Source organism: Phalaenopsis equestris, unplaced genomic scaffold, assembly GCF_001263595.1.
Source record: "Phalaenopsis equestris unplaced genomic scaffold, ASM126359v1 Scaffold000203, whole genome shotgun sequence".
In the NCBI taxonomy this organism is placed as follows: Eukaryota; Viridiplantae; Streptophyta; class Magnoliopsida; order Asparagales; family Orchidaceae; genus Phalaenopsis; species Phalaenopsis equestris.
In genome coordinates, this window is record NW_018164645.1 from 2,248,629 (window position 1) to 2,268,371 (window position 19,743).

At 33.3% G+C, this 19,743-nt stretch overlaps 2 protein-coding genes across 3 annotated transcripts; both read right to left on the minus strand.

Annotated features, from left to right (window-relative positions):
* Positions 1-1,735: 1,735 nt before the first annotated feature.
* Positions 1,736-12,971, minus strand: LOC110022989 (L-aspartate oxidase, chloroplastic). 2 transcript variants are annotated; one of them, XM_020722168.1, is made up of 8 exons: positions 12,713-12,971; positions 7,827-7,967; positions 6,356-6,695; positions 4,849-5,091; positions 4,362-4,418; positions 4,174-4,254; positions 3,944-4,005; positions 1,736-3,153 (listed from the first exon to the last, which is right to left on the minus strand). In XM_020722168.1, exons 2-8 carry the CDS (start codon positions 7,958-7,960, stop codon positions 2,142-2,144), a joined length of 1,929 nt encoding a protein of 642 aa, XP_020577827.1. In that variant the 5' UTR covers positions 7,961-7,967; positions 12,713-12,971; the 3' UTR covers positions 1,736-2,141. The 2 variants fall into 2 exon arrangements, with proteins under 2 accessions (XP_020577827.1, XP_020577828.1); XM_020722169.1 differs by having other exon boundaries at positions 6,350-6,695; positions 12,713-12,791.
* A 4,559-nt stretch (positions 12,972-17,530) lies between these two features.
* LOC110022967 lies at positions 17,531-18,283 on the minus strand. The gene has a single exon (XM_020722143.1). The coding sequence runs from the start codon at positions 18,281-18,283 to the stop codon at positions 17,531-17,533; it is 753 nt and encodes a 250-aa protein (XP_020577802.1).
* Positions 18,284-19,743: the final 1,460 nt, after the last annotated feature.

Sequence of the window (19,743 nt, forward strand, 5' to 3'; positions counted from 1 at the left end):
AGGCAGCCGCTTCCCGCGATTTGTAGGGGAAAGCGGAAAGCTGGGTTGGTGAGGCAGCCGCTTCCCGCGGTTCTTAGGGGAAAGCAGGAAGCTGGGTATGTGCCGCTGCCCAGCTTCCTGACGCCACTTTTACCTCGCTGCCCCCTTTTACAAAATTCTATCCGGTACGCGATTTTCCCCTCCCCTCGAGGATGAAGACAAGTTTTTAAAGATGTTTAAATTTAAAATTTTTTCATACATATACACTTAAAATTTTTAAACATACATATATATATACATAAACAGATTTTAATATCATATATGTTTACAAATAAACAAAATTATTTTTATAGTAAATCAATTAAACTTTTAAATTGCTCCTATAAATATATATAAATAAAAAATATCATACTTTTAAATATTTTTATAGGAATTTAAAATATATATATAAACACGTATATAAAACTTTAATTTATTTCATATGAATAATTAATACATAATATTTTTAAAATTTTTACATATATTACACCTCCACATATAAATACATAATAATTTTTTTACAGTTTTAACAAATAAGGGCAGTTTGGTCATTTTTACAGAAAAAACTACCCCGCAGTTGTTTTCACACAGCTGCACCAAACAGACAGTCAGCTTCCCCGCCGCAGCTTCCTGGGCAGCGCAACTGCAGCTGCAAAGCTGAAAAGCTGCAGCTGCGTCAAACAGTAAGTTGAACTCATTGATGTGCTCAACAGAAAATACTACTTTTGGAAGCTTGATATTAAAAAATTTGTGCATCAAATGCACTTTATTGATAAAAGAGGACTTCTAATACATATAAAAAAGAATGCCTTCATCATATCTACTATGGTATTTTCATCAAGAACATTAAAGACAACATTTTTTTCTCAAAAATAGATGAATAACTCTTAGGACTAACTTGTCCATCAACTCTCATTTATTTTGATCAACAGCAGAAGGATTTGATATCTTCAAAGACTGATGAAGCTTTATTTGATAAAGATGATCTTTTATTTACATCTTCTAACAACCAAAGTCTCACCCATAAAATCTGGCAGTCTTGACATTTTTGTATTCCATTGCTTAAATTATTATGTAGCTTAATCTACAGCTCTGATTCGAATTTTCAGGAAAATGATAAAATTCTGAGCAAAACTAAAAGAAAGTGAAGAATAAACACACCAAAGATCATAATCATAAGATACACAAGCTGATGTAATTTAGTGATATTCACCTACATTTGTAGCCCTAAAGAGATTAAATATTCCACTAAATTTTGAAAGTAGAGCGCACTAAAATTTTTTCTATACATTAAAAGAAAAAGATAGGGATACCATTTTCTATGTCAATGACTAAAACAAACACAGCCAGCTCCTATAAAAATGACAAGGGTCAAATGTGGAGAAGCAACAGAAGCTGCTGCTATTATCTTCTCTATTATCTCATTCTACTACAAGAGGTTTTCTTCAATGTGACTGAAAGCTTAGGACTTTCCCCACTCTTGCTATTCTTTCCATTATGTCTGTAAGATGCTTCAACACTAAGAATCATCTCCTTGTAAAATGCTAAAAAATGATGAACAACAATTTTAACTTTACTGGATAGATGGTAGTAGGTATCATAGTATTAGTTGTTAAGAGGAAAGTGGATATAAAAATTATAGGACTTGGATAAAAAATAGAAGATATAAACCTATAGAAGTTAGATGAAAAATAACTATCTTCGTGTCGTAATAGAAAGCTACTTTTTGCAATCAAATATGTAAAACTGTGATCACGGTGAGAAAACCGTTAATTGACTTTTTGAAAAAAATAAATATTTATAATTCCTGTTGCAGCTTTTGAAGAAGTTGCTTTCCCTGCTATAGCTTTACAATCATCTTTAAAAAAAGTTTCAACAGCCCGAAAGAAAGTTCTAACTAACATAAACTACATCATAACATTCCACTAGAAATATTAGATTTTGAAAAATAAGAATAATTCACCAAAAATACAATGAATATATAATTTTTCTATGCTTCTGTATTGAAAAAAGAAAAGTGGTTACGAACATAATGGACCCTGAAGCACAACCAAACTAATCAATGCAGTAATTCCATACCTTCATCTCGGGACTTCAATGTATAAAAAACCAATCAGAAGTTCTCAGCAATGGACTTTCTTATGAACTTGCTGTGAGCTCCATGTGATCTTCTCAGAAGAAGTTGGAAATATAATCGTTGGCTTCCTCTTACTCTCCTCCACATACGGAAAATCCTCAGTGAAATGCAGCCCTCTGCTCTCATGCCTCGCAAGCGCGCTACTCACAACTAACTTGGCACAACAGAACAAATTCCTCAACTCGCAAGTCTCAGAATTTATCATCATTGGCTTCCACCCTCTGCAAAACAGAAACTCCTCCCACTCAACCTCCAAATCCCCAATTCTCCACTCTGCATTCTTCAAACGATTTGTCGAACGAACTATGCCTACATACTCCCACATCACTCTTTGCAAATCCTCACGGATCTGTCTTGTCTTCAAGCTTATATCCTCCAAAGTGCTGTCCTCAAGAGAAACAGGACGAACTGGATTTGCCCAAATGTCTAAATGCTTTGTAATAATGCTTGAGCTAGACATGTGCTCTACTGAAGGCTGGACTGCTCTTCTTGCAAAGACGAGCGCTTCAAGCAACGAGTTGCTCGCGAGCCGGTTCGCTCCGTGTAAGCCGGTGCAGGCAACCTCACCAGCTACATACAAACCATTGATGTTAGTCTGCCCATGAAGTCCAGCAAGCACACCACCACACATGTAATGTGCTGCAGGAACAACAGGGATTGGCATGGAGGTAATGTCAAGGCCATGGCTGAGGCATTCGGCAGCGATATTAGGGAAGTGTGAGAGAATTTGTTGCCTCGGTTTGTGACTTATGTCGAGGAGCACATACTTTTCGCTATGTTTCTTGAGTTGGTCATCTATGCTTCGAGCGACAATGTCTCTAGGGGCAAGTTCGGCTCTTTCGTCATACAGAGGCATGAACCTTTTCATGGACTTGTTGTAGAGAATGCCTCCATCTCCTCTCACTGCTTCTGTGATTAGAAAAGCATTCTCTCGCTTTTTTGTTGGTTTGATTGGAAGGCCTTCATCAGCCAAAGCTGTTGGATGGAACTGCACGAATCTTGAGTTTGGAAAAATGATTCAGATTTCAAGTATCAACCATTACAATTTAGTAGTTGAACCATAGTATTTTTAATTCGGAAACTTACATACACAGCACACAATTCTTAAGGATTTACATATCTCACACCTAAACTTTCATATTTACATATAGCACTTTGGTGCTTTAAACCTATGCAAGAAAAGATGGAAATGAATTTTAAGATGGGGGTAATAGTGCTGTTATTGATGTCATATTAAATATTTGAGCGCTATGAGTGTAAATATGAAAGTGTAGGTGTGAGATATGTAATTGTATAAGAATTGTGTGCTATGTATGACATTGTATGTAAATGTCCCTTTTTAATTTAATAATCATGCTTATAATAGTTTTAAAAAATTTAAGGGGAGAGAAAATTTAAACTTAAATACTTTCTCTTAATTTTTTATTGGGACATTTACATACATATCCCACAATTCTTATGTATTTACATATCTAACAACTAAATATTCATATTTGCACAAATACCACTCTGACAAAATTCCACTAAAATCTTTAACATCATATAAAAAATATCACCATCAATCTTTTTAAAAGTGAAATATATATTTTCATGCATAAGTTTATCATACCAAGGTGCTATAAATTTAAATATCAAATTTTAGGTGTTAGATATATAAATACATAAGAATTGTGTGATATGTATGCAATTTATTTTTTATTTTGCCACCCATTTCTTTAAATTTTAATTCTGCCACTGAATTTACACAGAAGAGTCATTGATATAAGCACATAAGGAGCAAACACTTACTCCATATTAGAAATTACAGCTTGAGCGCGATGTGCCATAGCAATCCCATCTCCTGTAGCTACCTACAAGCATGCAAATGATAACATGATCATCAAAAAATTTACTCAAATCTTATCGTCATAAGATAGAGAAGTAATTAATATTCATTACTGAGACTGCCTCACAAATTATTTGTCTCAAACATTCCAAGGATAGCATTAGTAACAATCAAAAGAGAAAAAATGGATTACCAGTGGATTTGTTGTTAACGGGTAGATGTGTCCAGCTCCTCCGGATGCGAGCAATGTCACCTTTCCCATGAAGCGTACTATCTGAATATTTTAAAATCTAAGATTATGATGAATGCCGAAATCTGAAAATCTAACTTCTAAAGGGTGCAAAGATTCATACAATATATGATTTACAACAGACAATTAACCTGTTGTATTTCCGTGTTTAATGTATCCACACCATGACAGTATATTTCTTCATTATCCTGCAAATTCACACCCAAGATTCCCAATTAATAATTTTCATTAACTTTTAAAACAATCTCTACCCTCAATGGAAACAGTACTGAAGAACATTTTTTTTTTCTTTGGGGTATTTACATACATACCACACATTTTTATATGTTTACATATCTAACACTTAAACTTTCATATTTACATTTATAACACTCAAAAACTTTTTAACATCTTATTCAAAAAAATATCATCATTAACTTTTTAAAAGTGATACATCTTTTCATGCATAGGTTTATGACACCAGTGTTACTAGTGTAAATATCAAACTTAAGGTGGTAGAGATGTAAATACATAAAAAGTAAAACATTTTAAAGCTCCTTGTAAGCTTATTGAAAATATTCAAGCTAGAATAAGGCTAATATTGGATGGAGAAAATGGGGAAAAATGCTATAAAATAACCTGTGAAGTCAATAAATCTATGGCAAAATGGTGCTCAAATATGTATATATTAGGATCATCATCAACAGCTTTTAGTAAGGCCCGCTCAATCTCTCTGCCGGTCATATCAGCAGCATGAACTATTCTGTGATGAGAATGACCCCCTTCCTTCGCAAGATGTAGCTGCCCATCTTCTCCATAATCAAATGATGCACCCATAGCTATTAATTCCTTAATCCTTTCTGGACCTTCTGTGCAAACAACCTGAATCAAGAAGGTGAGAGAAGCTCTATATTATATGAATGACTTGTAGCAGGTTCTTATTGATCATGGAGCTAGCAAGGTTCCAAACACTTTCAAAACATCAGAGAAACTCACAGCAGGTATTAAACATAAGAGAACTTTACATACTTATCACACAATTCTTATGTATTTACATGTATAACATCCAAAGTTTGATATTTACACTTATAATACCTCGGTGTCATAACCATATGCATGAAAATGTGTATTTCACTTTTAAAATGACAATGATGGTGGTATTTTTGATGTGATGTTAAATTGAGAGGCATGCATGTAATTATGAATCTTGAGGTGCTAGATATGTAAATAAACAAGAATTGTGTGGTATGTATGTAAATGTCTAAGCAATTAAGTTAAATAGTTTGTGTGTAATGTTGTGAACTTGATAATTTACTAGAACTAAATGAAAATATGACACTGAATAGAACACAATGGAGAAAAAGGATTCATGTAGCCGACCCCACATAGTGGGATTAAGGCTTTGTTGTTGTTGTTGTGAACTTGATTAACCACCATAATCTTAGAAGTCGGCAAAAAAATTTGTATGATACAGATAAATTAAAAATAATAATGAAAAATATCTATTAAAAACAGTGTAAATTATTAGAAAAATAGATGTATCTTGTCAGAAGATTGAGACTGTTAAACTTTCTATTGACGATAAGTTAACCTATTGAAGGCTTCAGCTTGTTTTTGTCCTCCTACAGGACTCAACAACCCACTTGAGAATCCTTATGAGCTTAATTCCCTAATAGACTAGATTAATTATATATATATAATAGGGAAAAGCCTAAAACAGCCCCCTGACTATTCATATGTAGCCAACTTAGACCCAAAATATCACATTTCTTAAATTTTGTCACTCAACGGTACAAAATTGATCTTAAATTGTCCTTCACAACCCAATTATGATCAATATTACATAATCAAAGCACTACTCAAACCAAATTTGTATGATAATTTCCAAATAATTCGATCCAACGGACCATTTGAGATCATTTTTGTACAGTCGAGAAACTAAATTGGAGAAATTTAATATTATAGAGATTAAATTGATCACATACGAATAGTTAGGAGATTATTTCAAGCTTTTCTCTCATTAGATATAAACAAGATATTATATTAATGACAGTAAATTTCTATATACTATGACACAAATCATACTTTTCAGAGAATGTGGAAGACGGTTAATCCGGAAGAATGACCATGAGAAGCTTACCCTCACCGTTTCTTCATCACACAAATAACCTCCTGCAACAATTGTGTCATGCATATGACTCTCTACAGAATCTGAAGGGCATAATACAGCACTGACCCCACCTTGTGCATAATTTGTGTTGCATTCATGAGGCTCAGCCTTGGTAATTATAGCAACAGAACCATGTTTTGAAACTTCAAGAGCATACCTTAATCCGGCAACACCACTGCCAACAACTACAAAATCAAAGTACTTTGTAACATTCTCTTGCAAGCACGAGAGGACTGGAATACTCTCTGTGTTCTTGCAGTAATTAGAAGGGGCTTTGAAAGAGTTGAATTGCTTGTAACATAACAACCTTAAATTTCTGTAAAATGAGGTATGAAAGTATAAATTTATATCCTCAAAACCAAAAAACAGCACTGGAAGTGAATACAGAAAAAGTGCAGGAATAATAATAGAACTTGAGAAATAAAAAAGTAACTATTCCAAGCATATAATCGATACCAAAAAGTACACTAGAAAACAATTAAAGTGCCCGAATTGTCTTCTGACTATTTCAGTCCTAGAGTCTACATAAGAGCCAAATTAGGCTGTAGTCTCTTTCAATATGGGCTGAAATGATCTCCACGGGTGACGATTTCAACCACTATTAAAAAATTCTGAAGACTAATATGGCACTTTGTAGGCTCTGGGACTAAAATGGCTCACTGTAAAAAATCAAGGGACTATTTTGACACTTTTCTCCAAACAATTATGTACTGGTATTCATATATGAAAGTAGTACAAACTATTCTTCTTCAAAGAATAATACTCTGAGCAATATGCCCCAAAAACAATTTTATGGTACCATAAAGTATGCGAATTGAAGGAACTAATCTTATGATCAAAGGCTATGTTAACTGTCCAGCAAAAGGACGTAACTGAGAAGCCACCTGCTTAACATTAGAATGTTTCTCGAATACATGAATTGCTTCAAACAATCAGCAAGTAAATGAGGGTTAAAATAAAATAAGAAAATCTGTTGAAAGGACATTATTACTCATGAGCTTAGACAAGCTTATGGAATGAAAATGGTGCAATGAAAGTTTGTTTCACAAAAAAACGTAGGCCAAGAGAGCATAACAAGAGAAAACAAAGTAAGGATAAAACATAAACTCATAAGACAATTTTCCTCCGTAGTGTTAAGAAACAAATAAATGAAGCAAAAATTTCTCAGTTAAATAAACTCATAAGATAATTTTCAGCTAAGATGCGAGAACGTTTGAAAGGTAAAGATACTTGGTGATGAGCAATCTCAATTTCAAATACTGTATGCCGAATTATGGTTCTTGACTATTGAAAGCGCACAACTATGGTCGACGATAAAACTATACCGCAGGAAGATATTTCATATCAAGTAGGTGAAAGAAATCAATCTCAGCTGTATGAAAGTGCATATTGCCTATTGAGAGCTATTAGCTCACCCAAAGTATAAATTTTAGTTTATTCGAGATACCTTGAAGCATCACTTTGCAAACAATTTCTGAAAGAAACACCAAATGCCATAAAACTTCGACAATGACTGCCCTTGATTGACAGCATTGCACCACATTGTAAATTGGCATTCCCATTTAACAAGCCACTAGCCATATTATTTCTGCTAGAAAAGAAGAACAACTTGTGGTTATATTCAGTAATCACCCAACAAGAAGCATAAAATTAAAAAAATATATATTCTAAGCATAATTTGATGAAGCCTGAAATTTAGCTCCATGTTCTCATCAAATGCTAGACATGACCTATCTGATAGCCAAAAAGGTAACATCTCAAAAAATCTAGCACATTTATATCGTCATTCTAATTGCATGGATTACAAATATGTGATAAGTACCAAAAAAATATGAAGATATACATACATAGCACTCAATTCTTATGTATTTACATATCTAACACTTAAACCTCAATTTTTACATACATACACCTATGCATGAAAAGCTGTGTTTAACTTTTAAAAGTTAAAATGGTGACATTATTTATGTGGTATTGAAGATTTGGGTGGTGTAAATGTAGAAATTAAAGTTTAGGTGTTAGTTTGGAAACACATAAGAATAGGATGGTATGTATGTAAATGTCCCAAGAAAATATCAACATCAACCTTGTCCCAACAATTTGAGTCATCTTCACAAATCCTCGTTCTTAATTTGTGGATGTTCATTATTGCATGAGTTGACAAAATGAATAGGAATGCTTACTTGAGTAATGCTCGCCTCACAAAAAAATCTAAAAAATTTGAACTTTTTTTTATGCTTGTGCTCCAAGCCAAAGTATAGGGCACCAAGCCTACGTGGATATGTGACCTATTAGGCCGCCAAGCTCAAGGCACAAGCTTCAACAAAATCCCAAAATTTAAGGAATAATTTTTCTTGAAATATGCATTTGTATTATTATATCAAAAATTACAAAAAATATGCAAGTATGCACCTATAATGTACAAAAGTGAGCCCTGCCATCTACAAACATAGTAGAAAGGTCTCTATCATCATCTATATGCATCAAAAAGAAAGAGCCACTAAGGGCACGCTTAACACAAAAATGGGCGGCCCTATTACTTAAGAAATAATTTTTGCAGAGTATAATATTGCACATCTAAATTTTATTTAAGCAGAATTCACAACCAACAAACTAGATACTTTGTTGTGAATGATCAATATCCATGAATCCATGCAACAATAACAATAACAACAACAACAAGCCTTTATCCCAATAGTAGGGTCAGCTACATGACTCCTTTTTCTCCATTGTGTCCCACTGAATTCCATATATTAATTTAATTCTAATAAATTAAAATCATTTTTATACAACATGTTCAAGTCTTTTTAAGTCTATTTGTACCTTTCTTAGCATAAGCCGAATCTAAAACATCTACTCTCCTAACAGGATCATCAGATGGTCAACGTTTAATGTGACCAAACCATCAGAGGCGAGTCTCTTTAATCTTTCCTTCCACCGGAACTACACCAACCCTTTCAGGAATATATTCATTTCACATTTTGTCTCTAACTATAAAGCTAAGGCTTCCCCGGTCAATAAAGAAGTGACGGTAGGACTCATCTACCCGAGCATTCTCATCTCAACAACACTTAAACTTAACTTTACACTTCTCTTTTACAAGCCAATATGCTGTGCCAAAAAACATTGCAAGTCTCACCATCATTGTATAAAATTTTCCATCAAGTATAAGTGATACTTTTTTATCACACAATAGGTCAGATGCATTCCTCCACTTCACCCATCCAACTTGAATTCTAATAACAACCCCATCTATATCACTATCTCTTTGAACAATAAACTCGAGATATCTAAAATATTCACTCCTTTTAATGACTTGATCACCCTGATACTAGACCCTATTATTACTAAAATTGCATTTCATGCATTCAATTTTAGATTTGTTAAAACGAAAATCATTAGACTCTAAACTTAACCTTCATAAATCAAGTTTTTTCTGAACTCTCTTAATCTTATTCACAATAAACATATCATCAACAAAAAACATACAAAAAGGTACATCCATAACAAAAGCAAAAAGATATGGGCTTAAAGTTGATCCCTGATGTCATCCAACTGAATAAGAAAATACTTCGTCAAACATCCTTGTGTTTGAACACAAGTAACAACTATAGTATATATATCTTTAATGACTTGAATATAAACAATATCAACATCCTTTTTTTTCTATAACTCTCTAAAGTGCTTCTCTTGCAAACTTATCATAAGCTTTTTCTCGATCAATGAAAATTATATTTAGGTTCGCTTTAATCTCGCTATACATCTCCATCAAACCTTTCAACAAATGTATAGCTTCCATGATATATTTTTTGGAATGAATCAAATTAATTTTGAGAAATTTGTTTATCAAGTTGTAATCTATGTTCAGTTACTCTTTCCTATAACTTTAATGTATGAAACATTAATTTAGTTCTTTCATAATTTGCACACTCTCATCCATCCCCTTTATTCTTAAAAATGGAAACTGATAGATTCTTTCTCCATTCATCAGACATATTTTTAGCCTTTTAAATAATATTAAAAAGTTTAATAAGTCATTTTAAGATCTAAATATTTTCACACTTCTATTGGAATATTATCAGGTTCAATTGCTTTTCCACACTTTATTTTCTTTAAAGTCTACTCAATTTTCTATTTTACTAATGCAACAATGGAAATAAATAATTTTATTATTATTTACGATATTAATATCACTAAGATCGATCAAATTTTCATAATCTTCATTGAAAATTTTATCAAAATATCTCATTATCCTATATTGAATATCCTCAACTTTAAAAAAAAATTTTTTTTTTTATTTTTATCCTTAATCCACTTGAACTACATCTTTACTTTTTCTTCTGCTAGTTTATAGTTTATACATATATCTTTCAACATATTTAATATTTAATATATTATAAAAATCATTTGAAATATATATTTTAGTATCACAAATTATTCTCTTAGACTTCCTATAGGTCACCTTATATTTTTCACAATTCTACAAGCTTTTTACATCTAAGTAAATTTTTATAACAATTTTTTTTTACTTTTTATCTTTTCGCATATTATTGTTCAACCACCAACTATTTTTATATATAAGAGTTTTTGTTTTTGATTGTTTAAACACTTCTTTAGCAACTTGCTTAAGAATATCCCAAATTTCAAGATTTTGAAGTTTACTCAAAAATAATTTTATGACTTTTAAGTGCCTTGTCTAATTTTATGATAATATTTTATTGTATTTTTAATGTCCAACCCTTCATCTTAAAATCTAAAATCAATAATTGATATTAACTACTTCAATTTTAATTGAAATGACCTTACAATCTTTACAAACTCAACAATCTACTTTTCTTATAAGAACATAATCAATTTATGTTTTATTAAATCCGTTCTTATAATTGATAATATAGTCATCTATGTTCTTAAATAAAATATTAGAAATAAAAAAATCATAAGCTAAAGCAAAATCTAATATGACTCTTATCTTTTTCATTAGTTACTCTAAAATTATAATCACCATGAATATTACTAAAATCTCTTACTATTCTACCAAACTATCTATTTAAATATCCTTCAATAAATTTTTTTTTCCTTAAGAGGTGTCTTTGTATTGATTCTTCTAGATCTTTTCAAATTTTTTTTGAACAAATATCCAAATCTACTTGGAGAGGATAATCACTTACAACACTAAAAATCTTACTATCAACCATAATCTTTAAAATGATAATTTTATCTCTAATTCTAATAATTTTTATGACAATATCTTTCAAATGTTTATCTATAATCACACCCACACAATTTCTAATATGATTTCTATCCGAATATCAAAGTTTAAAATCTAAGCTGTCAATCTCCTTAGTATTTTTTCCAACCCATTTAGTTTCTTGAAAGCAAAATATATTTATCTTCCTATGAATGATAATAATTACTAATTTCATTAATTTACCTATGAAAGTACCTATATTTTAAATTTCTACTATAATATTAGTTTCATGGACAAACTTCTTTGCCACATTTGTCCATAATATGAAAATCCTTGCTTATTTAATACTACAGTCGGGCGTCAATGCAGTAACCCTTGCATATTTTTCACTGTATTCAAGTCATATAGTGCATTTTTTTAGGAGACTCAAGTATTGACACAATGATTTAAATGATCCATACATTATGTCTAAATCATCTCCATTGTTAGTGGAAATTTTAAAATTGCCTTGTGATAAGCACTATTTTCGTGTAGTACAAATCCAAGTAAAGAATTGATTAACCACATACTAGCCAAATTGTTATTCCCTGAACTGGTACCAACTTAAAGCCATCATATGCAATGTAATATCATAATTCTTCATGATTTAAAGCCTTAATTAGAAAAACTCCAACCTATTGGGATAGTAATTATATATATATATATATATATATATATATTCCTTTGTTAGAATAAGTCATTTAAGTGAATCTAAATTCATTGTATAATGTATATATAGCGCTACAGGACAATAAATATTCAAAGAAGCTTCATTGCGCATCAACCATAAACTAAGAGCATCGAAACACAGAAGAGAAAACATTATTCTGAAGCAACTAAGATCAAATTCAACAGAACATAATTTTACTACAATATAGTCAGAATAAGATTAAGAAACTCCATACTTTAGAAAACAAAACACAGCAAAGCAATGACTAGAATTCCATATTATAGGTCAAAACCAATAGAAAAATAAATCATCAAGCAACTTGTATGCAAGCCAACGGCACCGGAAACTAGGCAACGAATCAAAAAAAGCATGATGCTTTCACACCAAAATTATTGAATCATGAGGAGGAAATGGAAGATAGAGAACGACTTATTACCCTTTAACAGCGTCGAGAATTTCGTCGGAAGGTCGACAAAGAAAACAGAACTCCGGCGGAAGGCGGGTGGCGGGAGCTGAAATTCAGCGGATTGCTCTTCTTCTAAGGATATCAATTTCAGAGGGAAGAGGAATCACGGCATGAGAATACAAAGAAAACTTGAATACCACAAGATGAAGAAGAAGAAGAAGAAGAAGAAAAGGAGGAACGGTAAAGGCGAAGGGTGAGGTGGAGAATTGGTGCATTCCCATGTTCTTTTGAGCGGCATCCAATCACGGACGAGAATCCCTGTGGTTGCTTTAAAATGAGACTTTGCAAGCAGCCCCCCTGAAATTGTTAAATTTACAAGTTTCTTTATTTTCCTCACCATTTTGGTTAAAACAACCCATTTGTGTCCTATGCTATCCTTCCTTTGAATGTAAGCCTTGCGCAATGCTGCGTGCATCAGGGAGGTTATTCAGAAGTTGTTGAGGGGTTATATTTGTATTATATCCCCTGTAACCTCCATGTAACATACATGTAATCTACCTGTAACTTCTAATAAGTTCTGCGTTTCTGTTTTCATATATTTGTAGATTATAGATAGTTTACAGGAAGGTTACAAGGAGATTACAGGGGTATAACACAGAAATAACTCTCCAATAGCCCCTGAATAACCTCTCTGACGTACGCAGCACTATGTACGCCTTACATACGCAAATTTTTCTCTTTTAATAGTCCGACCAATATATTTACATATCTGTCATAAATTTAATTTTTACATATGCTTTCACCCTCTGCATGAAAGGTTTAGATGGTAAAATTGCTGTTAAATATAGGTGTTAGATGTATAAATACATAGGAATTATGAGGTATGCATGAAAATGCCCCAAAAATGTATGAAGAACATGCCTATTCATATAACAAATGCTCATATGTGTCAATACTATATTTATACATTCAATTAAAAAATAAAAATAATTAAGAGATGCGTATATGTATAAATTTTACTTTTATGAACATATTTTGCAAATAAAGTGAGATCATCACTTCTGTCTAGTTTAAAAAAAATATATTTTTTAATAAATTAGTATTGCTTAATGCTAGTTTTATTTTGCATATTTGGTTTATGTTCTTAGCTTTTTTTTCTTATACTAAATATTTTATATTTAATAAGAAAATTGACTTTCTAGATGTCATGGTAATAATCTTTATGATCATATAAATACTTCATCTTCAATTGAGTTTGAAGTGCTTTAAATGGATTTTTAATCTTATAAAAATTAAAATAAATTTATTATTATATGAGTTCATTATATATTTATTTAATTATTGTAAATATCATATAATATTTTAAATATATTATTGTTGCGTGCCAGAAAATTCACGGCGGTAGAGTCAAAATTTATCGTCATAATGTTATACGAAAATTCATCATACACACAAATAAATATAATATTACTCGAGGAGACACAAGAAATTTTATATGAAAAAATCTTGGAAAGAAAAAATCACAGGGTCCAGCCCACACAAACTAATCCACCATGAAATTATAATTACATTGATCCACTCTTCTTCTAAATAGGGAACTCTTCTCATGAATTAGAAAAGATGAAATCACAAAGTTGATAATTACAAATGTAGAATACTAGTCCAGCTTTCATAGGCATAATGAAGCTACAACTACTGTAGTTCTTGACGATAATAACAATAGCAGACCACACATTTAGAGTTATAATTATCCCAAGTTATATTAATTTTTACAACATTATGTTTCAACCTCTTATCTATAATTACACGAACACCAACATTATATTTCAAACTCTTATCTATAATTACACGAACATCATTTCTAGTATGATTCTTGTATGAATACCAAAGTTAAAAATCTAAGTTATTAATCTTCTTAGCTTTTTCTCCAGCACATTTAGTTTCTTGAATGCATAAGATTTTATTGTCCTATAAATTATAATATTTATTAATTTCATTAATTTACTTATGAGAATACCTATATTTTAAATTTCTATCCTAATATTGGTTTCACTGATTAACTTCCTTGTCAGTATTCGTCCGTAATATTAAATATTTGCCTATACACGGGCGTCAGTGCAACGAACCCTGCATATTTTTCACTGTATTCAGGTCATGCAATGAATTACTTTCAAGAGCCACCCTATCATTGACACAATGCTCAGAAATATTCATGCATTATAGCTAAATTGTCTCCATCGTTACTCAAATTTTTAAAACTGCCTTGACACAAATGTCGTAGTTGATTGCTACGAAGGCAGTAGTCTACCATGAATATTGTAACGAATGACTTTAATAACTAGGGGTGTCTATACAGGTTAGCGAATCGAGTTTGGGTCCGACTCGAAAAAGGCCCTACCTGAATAGGGTCAACCCGAATAATAAACATGTCAAAAACTAAGAGTCGAACCCAAGTTTGATCTACCGTTCTGATCCTTAGGCATGCCACACGGGACAAATTTGGATTCCACACACACACACACACACACACACACACACACACACACATACACACACAAAAACATGGCTACTAAAGGGAAAGAAGGAATAAGAAATGAGACCGGCTCTATCTTCGATATCGTAAAGGAGAGTGAGGTGAGAGAGAGAAAGATATCTCTATGAGAGAGAGAAAGATATCTCTGTTGGAATCATCGATTTATATAGGAGAGAAGTTGTGATGCCCTAGCCCTTGTTTGCTCTTAAATAAAATAGTGAGGTTGTGTGAGAAGACGACAAGCAAATAAGAAAAAAAAGGTAAGAAATTTATGTGATTCGATCAATCAGAAAGGACAACACAACCAAGGCAATCACGGGTAAAAGAAAAAAAAAAAAAAAGAAAAAACTGAAAATCCTATGATTAGAGAGGAAAGAGGCGACACTTACGGGAGGGAAGGTTTGATTCAAATACTTGTATGATTCAATTCTTACACATTATTGCTTGAATCATGATATTTTTAATCGGTCTAAGTGCCAACAACCAGGCCATGAATGAATCATAATCAATACTTGATTGGTCATAATATATGTAGTTGTGTGCAGAATAGTTAAAACTCTTATAACAAAAATATTTATTTAAGTTTCTTAGTGAGCTCGTTTTTTATCTAAATTAGCTCATATTTATTTAGTTACATAACTAATTCATTGTGGATGGAATCATCTATGCCTCTATATAAGGAAAAATTATTTGCGTGCGGTGCCCGATCTGGACCGTAGATCACCTGATTTACGGTCCCGATGTCTTTCGGTGGGCCCCACCTAAATTTTTTTTTTATATAAAAAAAAACAGAAATAGCCAGGATCGGACACCGCATGCAGAGATGCATGCATGCATGCATCTCGTGTCCGCACGCAATAATCTCTCCTATATAAGGGTATAAAGTTGGTCTTTCATTGACATCATGGATGACATGTAGCTAGTGTAACATCTAAAAAAATTGCCTTCCTAATATCTTCCTAATAACAAAGATCGCCTTGCATGCGTCATTGAGAGCTTCGCTTTTCTCCAGACATACAACATGAAGCTAAATTATGCAAAGTGCTTATATTGAACTTCAGAAACAAAAGTTCGTAGGTTATTTGGCATTAGAAAAGTGATTCAAAGCTAATGTAGTCCAGAGATGCCTTCTCTGAAATCTATTTAAGACTTGTAGAAGCTCATGAAAAGCTTGTAAGCTTTGTAGATTCATCTTAAGGTTCGATACAAATTTAACTCAAATGAGCACATCAATAGAAGAGAGCATCAGAGTACCTCCTGCTATTATTTTAGCTTAAAAAATAATTTAGAGCTTATTTACTCAAATAAAGATATAAAAAAGCATATTTATCCAATTAGACCTAAAGTTAGGCATATATAATCAAAATTTTCTACATATATACATTGAAATTATATTATATGATCAAATTTTCTAAAAGGGAATTATAATAAACACATGTTAAAAATATTATTTCAAACGCGTGGATTCTTCGAGTTTTATTTGCTCATGCAAGTGCCCCTCTCATTATGCATTCATCCATCATCGCTCCGATATTCAGAATTTCATTTGAAGGAATTTTTTGAGAAAAGGGGCAATAAAATTAATAAAGGTTTAAAGCTATAAAAATGAGAGAGTTTTTTATGTTAAAGGAGAATGCCTGCAGTGGTTGCACATAGGGGTGTCAAATCGAGTTTCCAGGTCGGGTTCGGGTCTGACCTAAAATTGGCCCAATCTGAAACAATTTTGACCCGAAAACGACTAGAACATTAAACAGGTCAAAAAATTCAACCCAAACATGACCATCTTCAACCCGCCAAACCAAACCCAACTTGCATAAACTGGTTAACTTAAGAAATAATAGTTATTGAGGTCAAAATTAATTCAATTTGACTCAAATCCTGATTGATAGGTCAATTTCAAGTCAATTTAAGGTTGAGCGGTCAATTCTGACTTAACGTGTCAAACTGATCCCGACCCAACAAAATTAAGCAGCTTAAAATTTTCAACCTAAACTCGACCCAAAATTTATTCGGCTAACCTTAACCTAATTTTTTTGACTCGGGTTATGAAGGATTTGATTACGTATCATATCTAATTTATTCATAAGAATTGTAATCACCTTTTAAAAATTAAAATAATAACAATCTTTACATGAGTTTAAAATTTGAATGCTATTAATATAAAAAAAAGTAAATTTTAGGTGCCAGATTTAAAAATACATATGAAATGGATGGGCTGCATGTAAATAGCCCATATTATTATTATACATTAAATCATCCAAAATTAATTTATTAAAAATTCAACATAAATAAAAATATATGTCATGAATTCAGAACTAGCATCGTCTCCGCCTGGAGTGGCGGAAGCAGACGGCGAGCAGCTGCTGCCGATACGGCAAGAAACTCCGCCGTGAGCCGGCGATCTCCATTGGTCCTCCGCCGGAGATTCCCCCGCCGTAGTAGATCCGGTGAGCGGTGGCGATATCCAACTCTTTCACCGCCCCGGGATTCTCTTTCCCCCTCTTCCCCCTCTTCCCCACCTTCTTCGCCGCCGATTTAGGGTTAGAGCTAAAGAGAGCAAAGCAGCTGTTCGCCATTCTCTCCTCCCCCGATGCTGCATCTAAGAGAAGCTTATCCCCTTCACTCCGGCTACGACCCAGCACAATATCCCGGAGCCTCAATCTCCCCGTCGAATTACTCTTCCAAACGCAGTAATCCGCAGTTTCTAGTTCCTTGGCTTCCGATGAACTCAACGAAGCCGATGATTTCAATCTCGATCGCCGACCTCGCTTCTCAAAATCCATTGCCAGGGCCCCAATTCCCCCCTCCAATTTCTCCTCTCCTGCAGGCTTCAAGCCGAGCTCTCCGTTAAATATAGGGTAAACGGGGTGTATCCGACCATCGTTGAACATCTCGTCGACATTTGCTTCTGCGGCGGCGTCGGAGTCCGATCCGATCAACGTAAAGGTGAATTCGAAATCATCCAACAAGAAATCGTCATTTCCGGCGATCTCTGCAGTCTCCTTCAACAGCTCTGCCGATGCTCCGACAGAGATCCGGAAACTGGGAGCCTCCAATGAGTATTCCATTTTCTTCGATCTGAACTGAGAGCTTGGCGATCTGTAGAAGATGATGAAGGGATATCATTTATAAAAACCGGGGATTAGGGATTTCGTCAGTGCTTTCTTGGGGGAGAAACCACCGCTAGTGATGCAATGGCTTATGTCTCCTGCTTGTGCGTGGCAGGCGGCTGAGGTCTCCTAGGCTAGTGGCCACCGGGAAGAAATATTACTTCAGTACTACGCACGAGTAACGTGCGTAGCCAATCAAAACACGCCACGACATCCCGCGCGGCAGAGCCAAAAAAAGTGTTATTCATGTGTTATTTTGTCCTGAGAATATTCTTGGTGTTATAATAACACAATAACACATGAATAACACATGAATAACACACAATAACACTTGAATAACACGAGAAATATTCCCGACAGAGAAAAAAACGGCGCAGTAACACGGGAGAATATTCTCTCCCATGTTATTCTTGTGTTATTGTGTGTTATTCATGTGTTATTCATGTGTTATTGTGTTATTATAACACCAGGAATATTCATAGGATACAATAACACATGAATAACACACAATAACACATGAATAACACGGGGGGGAATATTCCCCGTGTTACTGCGCCGTTTTTTTTTCTGCGTCGCGCGGGATATCGTGGCGTGATTTCATTGGGTACGCACGTTACTCTACGTGCGTAGTACTGATATAATATTTTTTCGGCCACCGGTTTCTTCGTTCCTGCGGAGATAAAGATTTGACTGTATGAATGATTTTTAAAACAAGTAAAAGTTTGATTTTTTAACCACTCAATTCTTATGTATTTATATATCTAACGCCTAAATTTTGATTTTTTAGATATTTGTCACTTTTTAATAGCAATTATTTATTTATGCTGTTTGTTTTGAGTTGATTTAAAAAAAAAAAAAGACCCCAAGAAGTTTTTTTTTTTTTTTCCCAGTAATATTTTCGATAATTATGAGTAGTTGGGGGACTGTTATAGGAGCCGGCAAGGTGGGCTGGCCGTGACGCTTGTTTGTAGGGGTGTAAACGAGCCGAGCACAAGTGAGCCCAGGCTTGGCTGTTCAGCTTGTTTATGTATTTAGCCCAAAAAAATTGTTTGTGTTCGACTCGTTTGCTTAGCGAGCCGAACACGAGCTGCCGAACCCGAGCTGTTCCCAAACAAAGAGTCGTTTTGACAACCCTAATCACGTAGCCATAAGATGTTAAGGATTAGGGGCAAGATTTAAAACAACATTTTAATCTAATTTAATAATTTTTATTCTATTTTCTTAATTAATACTTTTAATTGATTATAAAATTTTTGTAGCTTGTAGTTAATTAAATTTTTTAAAAATACTACAAATATTTAATTGATTAGTAGTATTTCGAGCCAAAACGAACGGAACACGAACAAATAAATATGTATTCGTGTTGTTTGCGTTCGGCTCGTTCACTTAGCGAACCAGCCTAACACGAGCTGTTCACG